Source organism: Alexandromys fortis, unplaced genomic scaffold (genome assembly GCF_014885135.2).
Source record: "Alexandromys fortis isolate MF-2015 unplaced genomic scaffold, M_Fortis_MF-2015_v1.1 scaffold_157, whole genome shotgun sequence".
Taxonomy (NCBI): Eukaryota; Metazoa; Chordata; class Mammalia; order Rodentia; family Cricetidae; genus Alexandromys; species Alexandromys fortis.
Genome location: NW_026068041.1, coordinates 2092599 through 2109424, shown reverse-complemented (window position 1 = coordinate 2109424; position 16826 = coordinate 2092599). Strand labels below are relative to the sequence as shown.

The 16826-nt window shown below is 52.9% G+C and overlaps 2 protein-coding genes across 2 annotated transcripts; one reads left to right on the top strand and one right to left on the bottom strand.

Annotated features, from left to right (window-relative positions):
* Positions 1–217: 217 nt before the first annotated feature.
* Tst (thiosulfate sulfurtransferase) lies at positions 218–6759 on the bottom strand. Its single transcript, XM_050165656.1, has 2 exons — positions 5947–6759; positions 218–673 (listed from the first exon to the last, which is right to left on the bottom strand). The coding sequence occupies exons 1-2, from the start codon at positions 6539–6541 to the stop codon at positions 375–377; spliced, it is 894 nt and encodes a 297-aa protein (XP_050021613.1). The 5' UTR covers positions 6542–6759; the 3' UTR covers positions 218–374.
* A 604-nt stretch (positions 6760–7363) lies between these two features.
* Mpst (mercaptopyruvate sulfurtransferase) lies at positions 7364–15881 on the top strand. Its single transcript, XM_050165655.1, has 3 exons — positions 7364–7498; positions 10889–11510; positions 15276–15881. Exons 1-3 carry the CDS (start codon positions 7418–7420, stop codon positions 15572–15574), a joined length of 1002 nt encoding a protein of 333 aa, XP_050021612.1. The 5' UTR covers positions 7364–7417; the 3' UTR covers positions 15575–15881.
* The last annotated feature ends 945 nt before the right edge of the window (positions 15882–16826 follow it).

Sequence of the window (16826 nt, the reverse complement as noted above, 5' to 3'; positions counted from 1 at the left end):
TAGATGTGTGTGTGTGTATCATGTCTTCTTAGGAAAAGTCTGCCTCAAAACACATCACTTCCTCTATGACAGACCATCCCCCAGTGTTATGTGACAATCTCCTCAGAACCAGTTGCCTTAGCCAAGACCAAGGACGGCAACAGTGTCCTCTGCATGGCCATCTTGGCTGAAGGTCGACGGAGGGGGGTGGAACCCAGGGCCAGGGCGCAGACATACGTCTGAGAAAAGGCGCTTTATTCCAGTGTGAGGGGAGGAAGGCACTCACAGCAATTCTAAAACCCATCGATCTCCATTGCCTAAGAGGTGTGAACCCCGGGCAGGTCACACTGGCCTCACTGGCGAATTTGGTGTGCAGAAAAGGGGGCTGCGCACACTCAGGCTTTCCCACTCTTCCCCTGGGACACACGGGTCTCCGGGGGTGCCCTGCGGAACCACTCCGACCAGGAGCCATCATAAACAGCCACATCGGGCTTGCCACAAAGATAGGCAGCCAGGGCAACATGGCAGGCCGTGACGCCCTTGCGACATGTGGCGATGAGGGGCTGGGAGAGGTCCACTTTTTTGTCCTGGAAAATGGCCCGCAGCTCCTCTGGGCTCTTCTCAAAGCCGTCTTTAGTCAGGAAGTTCATGAAGGGCATGTTGACTGAGCCACGGATGTGACCTGAATCCAGTCCTTAAGTAGAAATAGAAGACATGAGTTAGGGGAGGCGTGGGAATGGGAAGTAGAGGACCTGGGGCCACACCAATAAAAGTGATGTCTTTGCTCTCTTAGCAACTCAGTTTCTTGCCTGTTCTGCTGGTTTTCAACACTCAAGCTGTAAGAGCCAGGACTGCAGACCCTGCCCCGCGACCTATCTTGATGGCTGTCCCAAGCCATCTCTGCGTGAGAGGGCATCCACATGCACCGCAGGTGCTACATCCGCATGCACCGCAGGTGCTACATCCGCACGCACCACAGGCCCTACATCCGCACGCACCACAGGCCCTACACCCACATGCATTGCAGGCCCTACATCCACATGCACCACAGGCCTTACATCCACATGCATTGCAGGCCCTTCATCCGCATGCACCGCAGGCCCTACATCTGCATGCACTGCAGGCCCTTTTTCTAACTTTTCCCCTAACTTATGCAAATTGCCTCTGCTCTCTACACCTCAGGTTTTCTCACCTGTGAAATGAGCTCGGTAGTACACACCTGTCTCCTGCGATTACTAGGTAGAGCAGGAGGGATGAACTCACATAGAAGCTACACACTGTGCTAACTGCCAAGGATGTGGTGGTAAAAACTGTCTGGCCCTCCTGGGCAACCGTTTGCAGGAGTAGGGAAGCTGACTGGCTTTGTGAGTAAGTAAATAAATCCGCCTGTAAAGCTATTTCACAGGTAAAAACGCTGAGGTGCCCTGACATAAAATGACTCAGCTAAAGACACAAAGAAAAACGGGCAGGCTAAGGGCCACGGTGCTGCTGTGAGGCACGTAGTTGTGAAAAGAGAAGGACTCTGGTACCAGATACGCGTTCAGAACCTAGCTCTACCACTTACTACTCTGGTGACTTTAAGTAAGTACTGTTGCCTCTCTGCACCTCAGTTTCTCTCTAGGGAGTGAATGCCCCTGGGTGAGGATAAATGAACAAAGACAAATATTGAGCCGGGTGTGGTGGTGCACACATTTAATCTCGGGAGACAGAGATAGAGGCAGGGGGATCTCTATACATTTGAGGCCAACCTGGTCTACAGAGCAAGTTCCAGGACAGCCAGGACTGTTACACAGAGAAACCCTGTTTAAAAAAACAAACAAACAAAAAAGGCCAATATTGAACCCTAATGATGCCTGCCCCATGCTGTGGCTCCCAGTGCTGTGCTTCCCCTAGGTGCAGGGGTTGTGCCATCCCCTCCACACACCTCAGGAGCTACAGAGAGAGCAGGGCAGAGGAGGGGCAGGCCAGGGTCTGTTCTAGAACACAACCAGCATGAGTGGTGGGTATGCACAGTAACACATATCTGCAATCACTGCATGCTGAAGGCTGAGGCAGGAGGATCAGTAGTTTGAAGCTAGTCTGGTCTATATAGTGAGTTATAGATCAGTCTGGGCTATAGAGTGAAACCTTGTTTGCAAAACACCAAACCAATAAAAGGGGAAGGCGATCTTGCAAACAAAGATGGGCCACTGGCTGTTAGCACCCAAAGGACCCATGCCTTATCAGTCCCTGCATGCCCGGCCATATCTCTCTTCCCTGTGCACCCTGCACCCCTCCACAGACAACACTGAGAGTAAGGCCCATGCTAGAACTGCCTCCATCTCTTCAGGTTCCCCAAATCCCCACCACCTTTAAACTTAGACCACGGGGCAAGACAGAGACAGCATGGTAGGAAGCGGAGGACAGGGCTTTGATTGCTATGACAAAGTCACATCCCAGCACTGAGCAGTATCAGACAGACAGGAAGGCTTGCCCCCTAGGCCTCAGTCTCACTCCTGGACGTAAAAGGCTCCAGTGAACTCTGAGCACTGTGTGTACATGTTGGTCAATGAAACAATGTGGGAATCCTCTCATCCCAAAGAAGATTCTAGAATCACTAGCCCAAACAGTCCTCTGACTGAACACATGTCCCTGCTCACAAAGGGCAGTGACCTCTAGAGATGTCTTCCCGCTGTGACCTGAAACCAGCTGTGTGTAACCCTGTCAGTGAGGAGCAGTTGGCCTATGGACATCAACGGTCAGGTTACAGTAGTTTCCCACAGTCACTGGGGAGCAAGAGTATTTGCACTCGGGCCTCTGAGTGCTCTTTTCTTCTTGTCCGTGACATGCCAACTTTATTGTTTTCTTGAGTCTATAAAGGGGGCCTTGTCTGAGTAAGAATGAAGCCAGGGATGCTGGGAAGCCTTGGCTCCCAGCCTGAGGAGGTAGCAGTGGCTACCTCTGCCAGAAAGGCTCAGGACCCATTTGGGGTTTTGTTGTTTTGTTTTGCTTTGCTTTGCTTTGCTTTGCAGGGGCAGCTTAAGGAGTGCATCCCTGTGAACTGTGTATGGAGGTGAGAGGACCACCCAGGCTAATGTTCCCCATTGGCCCATCCCCCTGGAATTTACTGTTTTAGCGAGGCCAGATGAAGTGAGCTCCAGAGATCTGTCTGTCTCTGCCTCCCCAGTGCTAGGGCAAGCAGAGTCACCAAGGTGGGCTCAGGGGATCTTACCCAGGTCCTTACACTCCCAAGGCAAGGACTTTACTCACTGAGCCCTCTCTCCAGCCTCTGCCTGGGGACTTTAAAGGCACAGAAGCCACAGTCCAGGGAACCCACGGGCGGGGCCAGAGAACTCTGGAACACTGCCAACGGGAGGAAGGGGCCTACAGCAAGAAGCAGACCGCCTGTCATCTCTCACCCCTGTTCAGTGGCATGCTTGCAGCCTCCCCTCCCCACAGCGAGTCTGCCAGTGTTCAGGCAGCTTCTGGCAACCAGCGCCCCCAAAGCGGGTTCTCCACAGAACTGTATCTCCCTCATTCCTCACAAAGCTGAAGAGACTTTCCTCCTGGCTCTAATGAGAGTCAAAGGTTCAGAGAGAGGCAATAACTCCCCCAGGGACACACAGCAGAAGCACATGAATTCAAGTAGGACTCCAACACCTATGTTTTTTTTTTAGTTACTCTGAGCTCCCCTAGAAAGGAAGGCTGAGGCAGAGGAATTACTGAGGTAACTTCTTGTGTTCCTCAGTTGCCTAAAAGTCTAGGAATTTGTGTTCCAGCTTTGGCTGAGGAGACTGAAGTCAGTAGGCACATTACGATCCCATAGGCCACAGATAGGCATGGTTGTTAGAGGCCAGGAAAACCTGTTTGGACCTTTCTTCGCTCTCCCTGCCCCTTCTTGTGTTTGCTCAGGCTCACCCCACCCTCCACAACAACCGCAGACAAGCCTCACTTTGGTGCCTGTTAACCCTGAGTGGAGTGGGGCCAGGCCCTCAGCAAGCCTACTGAGGATGCCAGAAGTGACTGCATCCTGGAGACTACAAACCAAAATGCTTAGTGTGGACCAACACCTCCCCCTCCTCATCCACACCCATACCCGCACCTACTACTTGTTTTGTTTCATTCCCTTCGGGAACACTCAGAGTCAAGGCTTCCCCAACCCCCGTGTTTTATACCTGGACTTCTGAACCCACGGGAAACTCACTGAACCCATCTCAAGCAGCAGACCATGACCTTGGCAGTGTATACTTGTGTCCAGCAAACCCTCTAACAGAATGGGGCAAGTGGCCCATTCTCTTCTTGTCTAGATGCCCCTGGACTTTGCTCCGTACCTTCCCCTCCAAAGAGCCCCTTCACCGGCTTGCCACGTGGAACAAAAGGCATGTGCATGTGGCAGGGCTGGGGACCTCTGCTTGTTTATGATTGCGAAATGTAAGGTCAAGCCGGGCTGAGTACCCTCCACATCAGAGCGCTCGAGTTGGAATGAGAACCCAGGCTCCCTGGCGCTCCAGGGAAATCAGAAGAGATAGGAAGTGATGGAGAACAGAGGCTCTGTAGAGTTCAACCGGGCCATCTCCCCTCTCCAAGCCTTGGTTTTCCTCATCTACAAAACAGTGGGAACGTTACACTTGGGTCCTGTGGCACTCATTTATCAGCTTGCTTCTCAGCCTGCTGGGAAAGCTCCACAGCCAGCTTCCCCTTCTCTTCCCCCAGCACAAGTTCCAAAAAAGAAAGAAAAGAAAAAACTCTGTGAGTCAAGACTAGGAGGGGCTGCAGGCATTCCATGTCCAGGGGTCTCCGGAAAAGATTGAATGAGCATGAATCTTTCTCTCCTGACCTTTTTCCCAGAGCAAAGCAGGCGGGGATATCAAAGGCCTAAAGAGAGCAGGACTGAGGAGCTCTGGCCAGAACTGGATATGTGGCCTTGACCTGCTCCTGCCTGTGTGCCTCAGCCTCCCTCTGTCCAGTGGGTGAAGGTTTAGTATTAAGACTGTAAAAACAGTGTTGCAGACTTCAGCTGGCAGAAAGGAAGAGACATTTTGCAACAAGTTAGGCAAAATGTTACCCCGAGTTAAGTTATGTCCTGCAGGACTAAGAAAAGAAGAGGTTGCCGGCTACCTGTCCTAAGCTCGGAAAAGCAAGAGCTGGCAGTTGCCTATGCTTAGAAGCCTCTAGAAACCAGCATTTCCTTTTCTGAGGCTTTTTCGGTCTTCTGAGCTGTGCAGACTCCTTCAGCCCTCCCTCCCCCCACACTCACACAAAAGGGGGATCCAAGGGCCATCTCTCTGGGAATACCTGGCACAAGAGGCTCCCCTGAACCCTGCAAAGTGGTGGTGGGACTGAATGGGTTTATGTCTGGGTTTAGAGCCCTGGTTTCAAACAAATTAGTACTGGGTTCAATTCCGCTCTGCCATTTAACTGACCAAGTAGCAATATCCTGGCAGCTTGTCTTCCCGCCCAAGTTAGGGGTATTTCACCATAACAGTATCCCTGGCACACGCTAGGAGCTGTTGTAACAGCTCCACAGATGGGCTGCAGCTGCTTGTTGAGGTATTAACAAAACTGCTTTCAAAACATTAGTCAGGGTACCAGAGGAGCTCAGGGAAGGTTTCTGTTGGTGTTTGAAAGGGTTTCTGAGATCTAGAGGGTGTGCATGTATTTGTAGACTTCTGTACCGTCCTACAAATGTTTGCTGTGGGTAGGATGTCCTTTGGTACATGTGGTGCATGTGGGAGAGTTGGTTCCTAGAAGTGGACAGGAGTGGACAGGCCACCAGTCACCTCTACTGATGCAGGTAGCTTGTTAGCACGGGGCTATGGGCACACTGGGCTCTCACACATCAGAGCTGTAAAAGCCTTCAAGGTTGGCTGTCCCCTTCCATTTTGCAGATAGAAAGACAAGTCTACATGGTGGGGTTGGGGGTCCCAGCTATTCTGATTCCCCATCCTCTTATTGATAATCCTCCCCAAAGGCCACAGGGGCACCTACCTACTATATCGGGCTCCGGTTCTGTACCCAGGTACCGTCCTTGGGCCCGAGAGTCCACCAGCTGGAACCTTTTAGACTGGAGGTTCTCCAGGACCTGCTCATAGGTCTTGAGCAGGGAGCGGTCCAGTGTGGCTTTGAAAACAGCTGGCTCTGGCCGTGAGGGCTCAGATGTCACCGGGTGGCCCTCCTTCAGCCAGTTCCGGAAACCACCATTGAGCACTGATACCGTGCGGTGGCCAAACACACGGAACATCCACCATACTCTGGGTGCATAGAAGCTGCCCAGGTCGTCTCCATCGTACACCACCACGTGTGTGTCGTTGCTGATTCCCAGCCTTCCCACGTAGTCCCCAAAGTGGGCCTCACTGGGCAGCATCATCTCATAAGGCGAAGCCGTGTCCCTGCATTCCTCTATATCAAAGAAGGACGCACCAGGCACGTGGCGTTCTTGATACTCTTTGCGGGCCTGGCGGGTCCCGGGAGAGTACCATGACGCGTCCAGCACCCGAAGGCCGGGCCCCAGGCTGCCAGACCTAATGGACTCAGCCAGCCACTTGGTGGAGACCAGCGCCCGATAGAGCACTTGATGAACCATAGTGTCAGCTCTGAGTGTCACCTGGCGCGAGTGGGAACTGGGAAAGAGGCTTGGAGAGAACTGAGTGCGGTGGGCGGAGCCCGGGAGGCGGAGCTGTTGTCCCCACAACACTTTCCCAGCGTGCAATGGTAACTACACCCAGAGCTAGACTAGGGCGTTTGTGGGATAGGGTTGCACTTTCCCTAGGAAAAGCCTGCTCCGCCCCTCCCACTGTCCCAGCGCCCTCCCAGTCCCGTCCCAAGAAGAGCTGGTGGGCGTGGCCAAGAGCTTCTGCGCGCTCCTACGGCAACAGCTGCTAGGAGGGGTTGGCTCAGGACCCTGTCTGCAAGAATTGGGAGAACACAGGTAATAAATAGGTAGGGAAGATGGCCCTTGGAGTTCGAGACCTTCTCCAGAGCGAACTGACCACTCGTCAGCCATTCTGTTTCTGTTCACAGCAGCCTGAGTTCTCTGGCTTCTAAAACGCCCAAGTCCGGTGAAGAGGTTCCAAGCACCCTGCCCTGCTTTCTTTACCAGTACCCTCCCCTGGGCCATAAGTGGCCCAGCTGGCGGCCCCATCCTGGGCGGACCGCTGCATTCACTCGCCCTGGAAGCTGCGCAGAAACTCGCTCTTGCGCTCCGAAGAAGCTGGCTGGTTTAAACCCAGAGCCGGGAGTGTCACAAGTGGCCTGAACCATTACGCCGCTCCCATGAGGGAGGACTTATCGTGCAGACAGTTGGGACTTCGAGCAGCCTTTGTGCCCTCGCACTGGGACTCTGCTTGACCCTCCTGGTATAAACTTTTCACAGCCATAGTGACTATTGGAGGTTCGGGATGACACTGGGGCAGTGCACAACTCGGCTGCATGGCGCGTGCGTCCCCCGCAGCCTGGGGGAATGGAAGGTGCAGCCAGCAGAGGCTCAGAGTGGCTAAGGCAGTGGGCCGTGCCCAAGTCTCCTCCCTTTGGCTGGTGGCAGGTTGGTGGCGGAAGGAGGGGGATCTCTGAGGGCGCGGGGAGGGGGTGACATGGCGGAGTTGGGAATCCGGGAGCTCGGAACCCTAGTATCTGCTGCCCAACGCGTCCTATTTGCTTTTCTATGAGGGAGGGTGCTTTTCGGGGGTGCATAGCGTGGTACCATGCGGGAATGGAGGAGGGAACACAGTCTCTGAGAGAAGAGTTTCCAGGGCGCCCCTAATTTGCCTTAAGGGGGGCTATCCACGGCTGCTTGTGACCGCCTGTAAACTGGGGCGGGGTAAGAGCCAGTGGGTAGCAGTGGCTGGCGGGGGTTTGGGATGGGATGACCTGGGGCGTCCTGAGAAAGTAGGAACGTTCGAGAGAACCAACAAAACCATTCAGAGGGGCTGTGGTGAGAAGATCCAGTGTCCCCTAAGAGGAGAAAGTAGCAGAACACAGTCGAATGAAATTAAACTTTTCCCGGGCCCGCCTGTGGTGGCACGCCCTTAATGATCCTGCGGGACAGGGCTGAAACTTCTCCCAACAGGAGAAACAGGTAGATTCAGGAGGTGCCAGGTCGCCTGGTGGAGTAGTGACTAAGTTCAGACTTGAAGCCCACAGTGGTGGGAGCTACCTTGGTTTACCTGCTTGTCCTTGGAGCTTTATGCTTTTTTATTAATTGCCTTGGGCTTCAATGTTTACCACTTCGTTATAAATTTATATAAATGCCAATTGGCAAAATATCTGGAAATAGAGCATGGCTCTTGCAAAATGGCTGGACAACACTTCAATAGGCTTTTCTGTTCCCCTTGAATGCTTTCTTGGACTCCCCTCCCCCCTTTTTTGAACACTGATCCTGCCCTGAAATACTGTCACAGTGTGTATTGCAAATATTTGAAAAACTGCTTAGCATTTTCCCAGCATCCCCTGAGCCTTGCTTGAGCTTGACAGTGGAGAAGAGAATTGCCAGGAGGGTCCAGGTGGGGAGATGCTCTAGTGTAGTGGCATTTCATTTTTATTTTAACAAATAAAGCTTGCCTGAAGTTCAGAGAGTAAAACAGCCACACTGGCCAGCCTTACAGATTAGCCTTACAGACCAGGCTGCAATAACACACTTCTTTAAATCCCAGTAGCCATATTAATTTGTCATAGAAACCAGGTGGTACATGTCTTAACCCCAGAATTAGAGAGGATTGTAAGACGAGTGTGGATGGATGGAACAGACCACTGAAAGCTGACCCAGAAAGTCTCCTTGAGCATAAGAAATGGAAAAAATGGACCCTTCATTTTAGATTGTCTGAGTCCCCTTCATGGTGTGTTCTATAGATTGACACTAACCCTAGGATGGCCTGGCGCAGCCCTTTGTAGGAATTCTGGCCCACCCAGCACAAAGGAACCAAGTCTCTCTGATTTCTGCCCCTCAGGGACACCCATTAGCCTAGCCTCTCTGACCCTCTTTTTGCCACCTGGGGTCCTTTGTGAGAACTGTCAATCAAACAGGGAGGCAGGGTCATATGACCTCAGACCTCTAAAGTCCCAGTCCCTGGAAGGTTTAAGAATCAATCTGCAGCTGTAGATCCAAGAGCCACTTGTGAGAGTAAAGGAAGAAATAACAGGTTGCCACTCCACTGCCCTAAGTGATGAACTCACAAAGATCTGCCTACCTCTGCCTCCTGAGTGCTGGGATTAAAGGCATGTGCCACCACCATCCGGCTTCTATACTCATTTTAAAATCTCATCAAGAGGTGGATTTTGGAGTCTGGCATGGTGGTGTATGCTTGCAATTTCCCTTCTCTGGAAACTGAGGCAGGAGGGGGATGATTTCGAGTTCCAAGATACAGAGTTTAGGATACAGAGTGAGACCCTGGAGAGGGCAGGCACAGTGCTGGGAAGATAGCTCCGGTAGATTAAGTGCTTGCCTTACAAGTACAAGGCCCCAGAGCCTGTATAAACAGCACAAGGCATGTTGCATGCCTGTAATCCCAGCACTGGGGAAGGTGAGACAGGTAGAGTCCTGGGACTCGGTGACCAGCCAGCCAAGGTGAGTCCCAGGCCATAGAAAGACCCCATCTCAAAAATGAAATAAAATAAAATGACTGTTGTCTGCGAACCCATCCGACCTCTGAGAATGTCCTCTTTCCTGCACAACACACACATACACACACAGCTCCAGTAGAAGACCCATGACCCAAGAGCACCCACACGAACAGCTTGTAGGCATCTGTGCCTACTTTGGAGGGCTCTCTGACTTCCAAACCAGAGTTGGGGAGGAAATTTCCCAAGAATGATGGGGGTAAAGGAGCGGCTATTCACAGGGGGATTGTTCTACCAGCCTTGGCCTCCTTGCCCTCCTGCACCCCTACTAACATATCTAGTTGCATCCCAAACACTGGTATCGGTCCTTAGCGAGAGTCCTTGTCTACCTCCTTATGCCGATCCCTAAGTCAAAATGTGCCTCTGCTTCCTCCAGGAAGTCCTTCTGTCCTCTCCCTCCAGCGAGGCTGAGGTGGAGACTCCCTGGTGCTCACAGCTCACACTCCATTCCAGAATCCCTCACTTGCATCGTTGTCTGAGCTGCTCTGGGGCTACCAAAGCAAAGGGTCCTCGATGCCCCCAGCATAGGGTCTAGGCTAGTGATCCAAACCTCCCTCCCCTGCCCCCATGAGTGAACTGATTTCTGTTGTTTGTCTTTTACTTTTTTGTTCTGCTTTTTGAGATAGTCTTGCTGAGTAGCCCAGGTTGGTCTGGAACTTACTATGTAGACTAGGTTGGCCCTGAACTCTAGTCCTCCTACCTCAGTCTCCTGAGTACCGATATTATAGAAGGTACAACTGCCACACCAGGTGACACAAAGCTCAGCTAGGAGCCTCAGTGGCTTTCAGAAAAAGGTGACAGTACCGGAATTCTTAACACTGATCCTCCAACAGTTTGGGGAGAGGCTGCTGTGTCAAGTGTTGTAATATCTGCGGATTAAATGGCACTGGGCTAAGGGTGAGTTCTGGTTATTGTTCCTATTGGACTCCCAGCACCGCTCAACGAATGAGTGAATTTGATTGGCTGTGAAGCTGGGCTACATCTTAGCTGAAACTTCGGTCTTGTTTGCTTTACTTAAAGGCCAATTGGACCCGCCCCTGGCCCTACCCTCCCCACCCTGCATGCTGGGCTAGGAATAGAGAGTGAGGGGTGCACACCACCTTTCCCTGGCACCCCATGGTCATAACGTCATTTAAAGCTGTGTGTTATTAAAGGTTTGACAGGGTAGTCACTGAGTGATAAAGCCTAATCCTGACTTCAACTTTCTGCATTCCTGGACTCTGCTCTGCCGGTGCTGAGGCTCCACCTCCGCCGATTAGCACACATGCCCCTGACAGCAGGCCAGTCTCTCGATTCTGTTATCTCCCCTGTCTTGCAGGCCCACAATTCGAGCATCTCGGAGGCCATGGCCGCCCCGCAGCTTTTCCGAGCGTTCGTGTCTGCTCAGTGGGTGGCAGAGGCTCTGAAGTCCCCGCGCGCCTCTCAGTCGCTGAAGTTACTGGACGCATCCTGGTACCTGCCCAAACTGGGCCGCAACGCGCGACTCGAGTTCGAGGAGCGCCACATCCCCGGCGCCTCCTTCTTTGACATCGATCATTGCAGCGACCAAACGTCGCCGTACGATCACATGCTGCCTAGCGCCGCGCACTTCGCAGACTACGCGGGAAGCCTGGGCGTGGGCTCCACCACGCACGTCGTGATCTACGATGGCAGCGACCAGGGCCTCTACTCTGCTCCGCGGGTCTGGTGGATGTTCCGCGTCTTCGGCCACCGCTCCGTGTCGCTGCTGGACGGCGGCTTCCGCCACTGGCTGAGCCAGAACCTGCCAATCAGCTCTGGCAAGAGTCACCCAGAGCCCGCGGAGTTCCATGCACAACTAGATCCCTCCTTCATCAAGACTCACGAGGACATCCTGGAGAACCTGGAGGCCCGGCGCTTTCAGGTGGTGGACGCCCGCGCAGCTGGCCGGTTCCGGGGCACCGAGCCAGAACCCCGAGATGGTAACACTCTGGGGGAAACGGCGGAGCAGGGCATGGGGACAGGCTGATGTGCGACCCTACACTGCCTAGCCTTGTGCTGGCCTTTCAAAGCATACAAAGTTGGGGAGAAGGGTTAGTTGCTGGGCGCCTCACCCTGAGCCTCTTGTTTCCTTCTTAGAGTGGAGGCCACCACATTACCTCACAGTTTTGGAACTCTGGGCAAAGGCTGACCACCTTGAGAATTCAGGGCGCCCCGTAGGAGAGTGACAGCCCAGATAACAGTCGTGGCATGCTTGTGGGTGGCCACTAGTAGGAAGAAGCCCCCACCCAGTTTAGGAAGGACCCAAGCTTGGTCCTGATGAGGTCTGGACTGCAGCTCAGGAGTTGATGGGGAAGCAGGATGTCTCCAACTGCCACCAGGGTTGCTAAGAAATTCTGAGAGGGGAAGAAGTTGTGTCACCCAGATTGAGTGATTAGTGCCTCAGGAGAGGGCTAAGCCTATGGCCTGGACTTCTCCAGGAAAAGCCCTGTGTGGTGTGGGAAGGGACCCCACAAAGCAAACAGGGCTATAGCCATGCTGGTGTGAGCCTCTTAAAACTCTGAGGAGATAGGTACCTGTAGCTTTCAGTACCTGTAGACACCATGTCCCTGCCCCCCCCCCTTTTTTTTTTTTTTTTTTGAGACAGGGTTTCTCTGTGTAACAGTGCTAGCTGTCCTGGAACTCACTTTGTAGACCAGGCTGGCCTTGAACTCACTACGATCCACCTGCTTCTGCCTCCTGAGTGCTGGGATTAAAGGCTCCACATCCCTGGGTTTAAACAACCTCAGACAACAATTTTTCTTTTGTCTATATGGAGAGTGTGCTGTTCCTTTCCCTGTCGTTATTACTGCACGACACAGTGTAGCTACATAGCGTTTACAAACGCTAAGATAAAATGGATATTGAAGTAATCTAGAGATGGCTGCAGTGGCTCGTGGCTGTAATCCCAACATGTGGAGGCTGAGGCAGGTGGATGACGAATTTGAGGCCAGCCTGGGCTACACAGTGATTTCCAGATCAGCCTGGACTACAGAGTGAGACCCTGTTTCAAAACTCTGGGGTGAGAGAGAACCTAGAGATGTTTTCAGTGTTATAGGTAGGTGTGTGTAGATTACATGACAGGATGTCATTTCATATGATTTGGTAATCTGGGGGTCCAGGCACCAGCTCTCCTGCAACTATGGAGCAATGCATGCACTGCCATTGTGCAGGTGAGGGAAATAGCTCTGGAATGTCTGGCTGCCCTGCCGGAGGTCTCAGGAAAGAGCCCCCTCTGGATTCAGGCTCCTTGAATAACTTAACCACAGTGAGCAATCAGCGATTCCCCCACCATTTCTCCCCAGCCTGCTAGGGTGCAGGAGCCAACCACGGCCCTGGAAGCTCTCCTGTGCCCTCTCCGCTGTACTTTTCAAGTGCCCAGGCTCACGGTGCAGCATGACAATCAATACCTAGCCCTGAGTCCATGTCCCAGAGGTGTTTGGTGACTTCAGAGCCTCCTGCCACCCGGAGTCCTGCAGAACCATACTGCTGTGCTGTGCTCCAAGCCTCGGAGACTGTGGATGTACCCCACCCGTCTTGAACCTACTCAGACAGCAATTTCCCGTGGGCTAGCCTAGTGAGAGTGCCACCAAACTCAACCCCAGGGGAAGAGCTGCACAAGGCAGCTGCTGGTACAGGCTTGGGTTCAGAGCCCTGTCTCTGCTGGTACTTTCTGTGTAGAACCTGGCAGGTTGCCTAGCTCCTCTGGATGGTGGCCTTTGAATGTATACGATGAGAGCAGTAAGTAGGAGGGGCCATACCGGTGATGTCATGGTGTAAAAGAGCAAGCGTACCTAAATGGTCCAGCTCAGGTGTTCACACTGCCCTCACGAGGTGGAGAGTGGCATCATCAGCATGGACCTCTCGGCTCAGGCTCCTTCAAGGGTGTTTAGGGTGTCCCGCCATCACAATTACTCCCTGGGGATGGGAGGGAGTGCTGAGAACCTAGCAGGCTAGTTAACCTGGCCCAGATGCCAGGCAGGAGGTTGGTTAGCCTGTATTTAAAGCATCCCCATTTCTACTCCACAGCCCCAGACCTGGCCAAGTACACCTGCAATTGGCTCCTCAGTCTAGCATGGCAGGGTGCATGTTTTGCTGGGTAAAGCTGAAGGTTTGAGGAAGCCCTGACCTGACTTATCTGTAACATCCTGACTCGGTAGCTTGCTCCTCACAAGGCTGTGGGCCAGGCTGCATGGCATGACTTTTAGGAGGCCCACTTCATTGAGTATGGCCAGCCTACCGAATCTTCTCGAAGCTCGGGAGTGCTGTCTCCTGCTCTCCTCTGAGGATAGAGACTCTTGTGGACCAGCAGCTCGCACAAAGACCTGTCCCTTGTATAGGGAAACCAAGGCAGAAGTTTCTCACAGTCTCGTTTCAGAATCCAGATGGCCCGGTTGTGAGGTTCCATTTTAGTGGGGGGGGGGGTCTCAAGCCCTCCTGTGAAAATGGGACATTGGTAACTTCTGACTGAAAGAAAGATAGAGACAAAATGCACATTGGAGCTCTTGGGACTTCAGAGCCAGGGGTAAAGTAACACTCCTATTTAGTCCACACTTCTCTGACTTTGCTGGAGTCCTCATCCATCAGACTGCTTTTTTTTTTTTTTAACAATCTCATGTAGCCCAGGTTGCCTTGCTGTGTAACTTAGAATGACCTTAAATTTCTGGTCCTTCTGTCTTCACTCCCCAAGTGCTAGGATTATGGGTAAGAATCACTAGAATTGCTAGAATTGGTTTTTGAGGTGCTGAGCGTGAAACCCAAGTCTTCATGCATGCCAGGCCGCCCCTCTACTAGCTGAGCCACATCCCCAGCATCAAGACCAAATTCTTCTAAGAATGAAATCTGATTTCCCCTATGGCCAGACCAGAGCCCAAAGTCTTCTCCCAGGCACACTGAGGTATTCCTCCCCGTTGTCCGAGCCTTGGCGGCCATGATGTTTTGTGCCTATTCCAGGGTTTCTGGGTTCTTCCTGCCTTCTGTGCTCTCAGTCCCACTGTCGGACCCCCTAAGCGGATGACGTCAGCTCATCCTGGGAGAAGGCTCCATCTTTCCTGGCTGCATAGGCCCTGGGGTGGGTATCACCACCCACTGCTAGCTAGAGCACGCTACTCTGTGTGCCCTCTTCTCCTAGGGTAAGGGTAACACTTACTTCTTTCCCATAGACTTTGGGTGGCACTAAAGGAGAAGATGCTGCTGGGGCGGAGGTGGGGGGAGTCCGGGCACTGTCCTGCACAAAGCAAGCGTTCAGCCATGTCAGCTGTTTTGACAGCGACTGCTATTCCTATGCTATAGCTCTAGGGCATTTTTGTCATGCTAGCAACTATCTGGCTATTGCCTGTCTGCCCTGTACTCCGCCTCTAGGCCCCCAGGTGCCCCAGGCCATAACTGGACAGAGGTCATGTGTATTGCTCTGCTGCCCACAGGTTCACGGTCAGGAAGCCCAGGGTCTTCTGTGGTCTTCTGCGGAGGTTCTGGTGGAGTCTAGTTCCAGGAGTCAAACTCTCGCCAGCAAATAGCCGAGTGTATCAACTTTGGATGTTACTTAGCTTGGCCGTCTGTGTAGTGCGGGTACCTAGCACTGGTGGTTGGGATAAGATCAGACATTGGACACACATTTGACGTTCTGCTGTGGTGGGAGGCTTGATGCCACAAATGCCAGCCACACTGGACATCATTCATACTGCCCTTCCATGCGTTCCTCTGTGCAGGCATCGAACCTGGCCATATCCCTGGCTCGGTAAACATCCCGTTCACTGAATTCCTGACCAAGGAGGGGCTAGAGAAGAGCCCAGAGGAGATCCGACGCCTGTTCCAGGAGAAGAATGTAGACCTGTCGAAGCCCTTGGTAGCCACATGTGGCTCCGGTGTCACCGCCTGCCATATAGCCCTGGGGGCCTTCCTGTGTGGCAAACCCGATGTGCCTGTCTATGATGGCTCCTGGGTAGAGTGGTACATGCGTGCCAGCCCTGAGCATATCATCTCCGAGGGCCGAGGGAAGACCCAGTGAAGCCAGGCAGGACACAGTACGGCTCAGGTGACATCTGACCATCATGGTGCCAGCCTGGTGGCTCCAACTCTGCTTTGCCAAGAGTCCTTCCTCAGACAACTCAGGAGATGTTTGGGGTGACATCCAAGAGACCAGGAACTCCAGTGACTCATAGGCACCCAGTTGGAAGTGGCAAAGCAGGAGGTAGTAAGAGGGTACCCAGGGGAGGGAGGGAGGCCAGACAGTAGAACAGCCTGCATGGTGCTCAGCAGGGCCCCTCCCCAGCTTATCTCGCTGTTGGAAAATAAAACGCCAAGCACAAAACCGGTGTGGCTGTGAGAATGTCTCAGTTTCATGAGGAGCAGGGGATTCCTGAACACCCAACAGAGGTTGTTTTGGTTCCTCCCAGTCTGGAGGAATCATTGTTGCCTTCAAGTGATGCTGGGGCCCCAGAGACCCTGTTCCCTGTCATCTGTAATCCCGGAGTCCCCCTCTGCCTTCTGGGCTCTTCATTTGCATGTTATTTGCACGCGTGGGAATGTGTGTTGAGATCAGAGGACGTTCTCTGCTGTTCTTCAAACACCGTCCACCTTGTTTCTCGAGACAGGGTTTCTCTCGTTGGTCAAGAACTCACCAAGTCGGCTAGCCTGGCCTGCCAGGGATTCACTTGCCTCTATCCTCTGCAGTGCTGGTGTGGCGAGCGCACAGCGCCGCCACCTGACTCGTTTTACATGGGTTCTGAGGGCTGAACGCAAGTCTGTCAGGGCTGCGCTGGTTGACCTGTCTCCACAGCCCTGCCCTGGATATCGGGTAAAGTTAGCTGTGACTTGTCTGGGATCCCAGAAGGAGCCTCCTCGCACAAGTGAACAACACAAGTCCTTTGAGGAGAAAGACGACGGGTCCACAGCTTAGGAAGCTATTCCAACCTTGCCAGAGTATTCTGAGAAGGGGCTGAGTCTAGGAGAATCGGGCGGCAAACTCTGTAAGCTTTCACTCAAAACCATTCTCTGAACTCATGGTATGAAAGTTTTTAATGTTATAAAAAAAATGTGTTAATGGAGCCAGTGAGATCGCTCGGAGGATAAAGGTTTGCCACAAAACCTCATGATACCTAAGTTCAGTCCCTGGGACTCACAAGGTGAGAGGAGAGGAACAGCTCCTGAAAGGGATCCTTCGACCGCCACACGCGTACTGTGGCAGGTGCGCATGCGCGTGTACGCATGCGCCACACAGAGTCCTCTGACCTCCACGCAGGTGCTATGGCATGTGCATA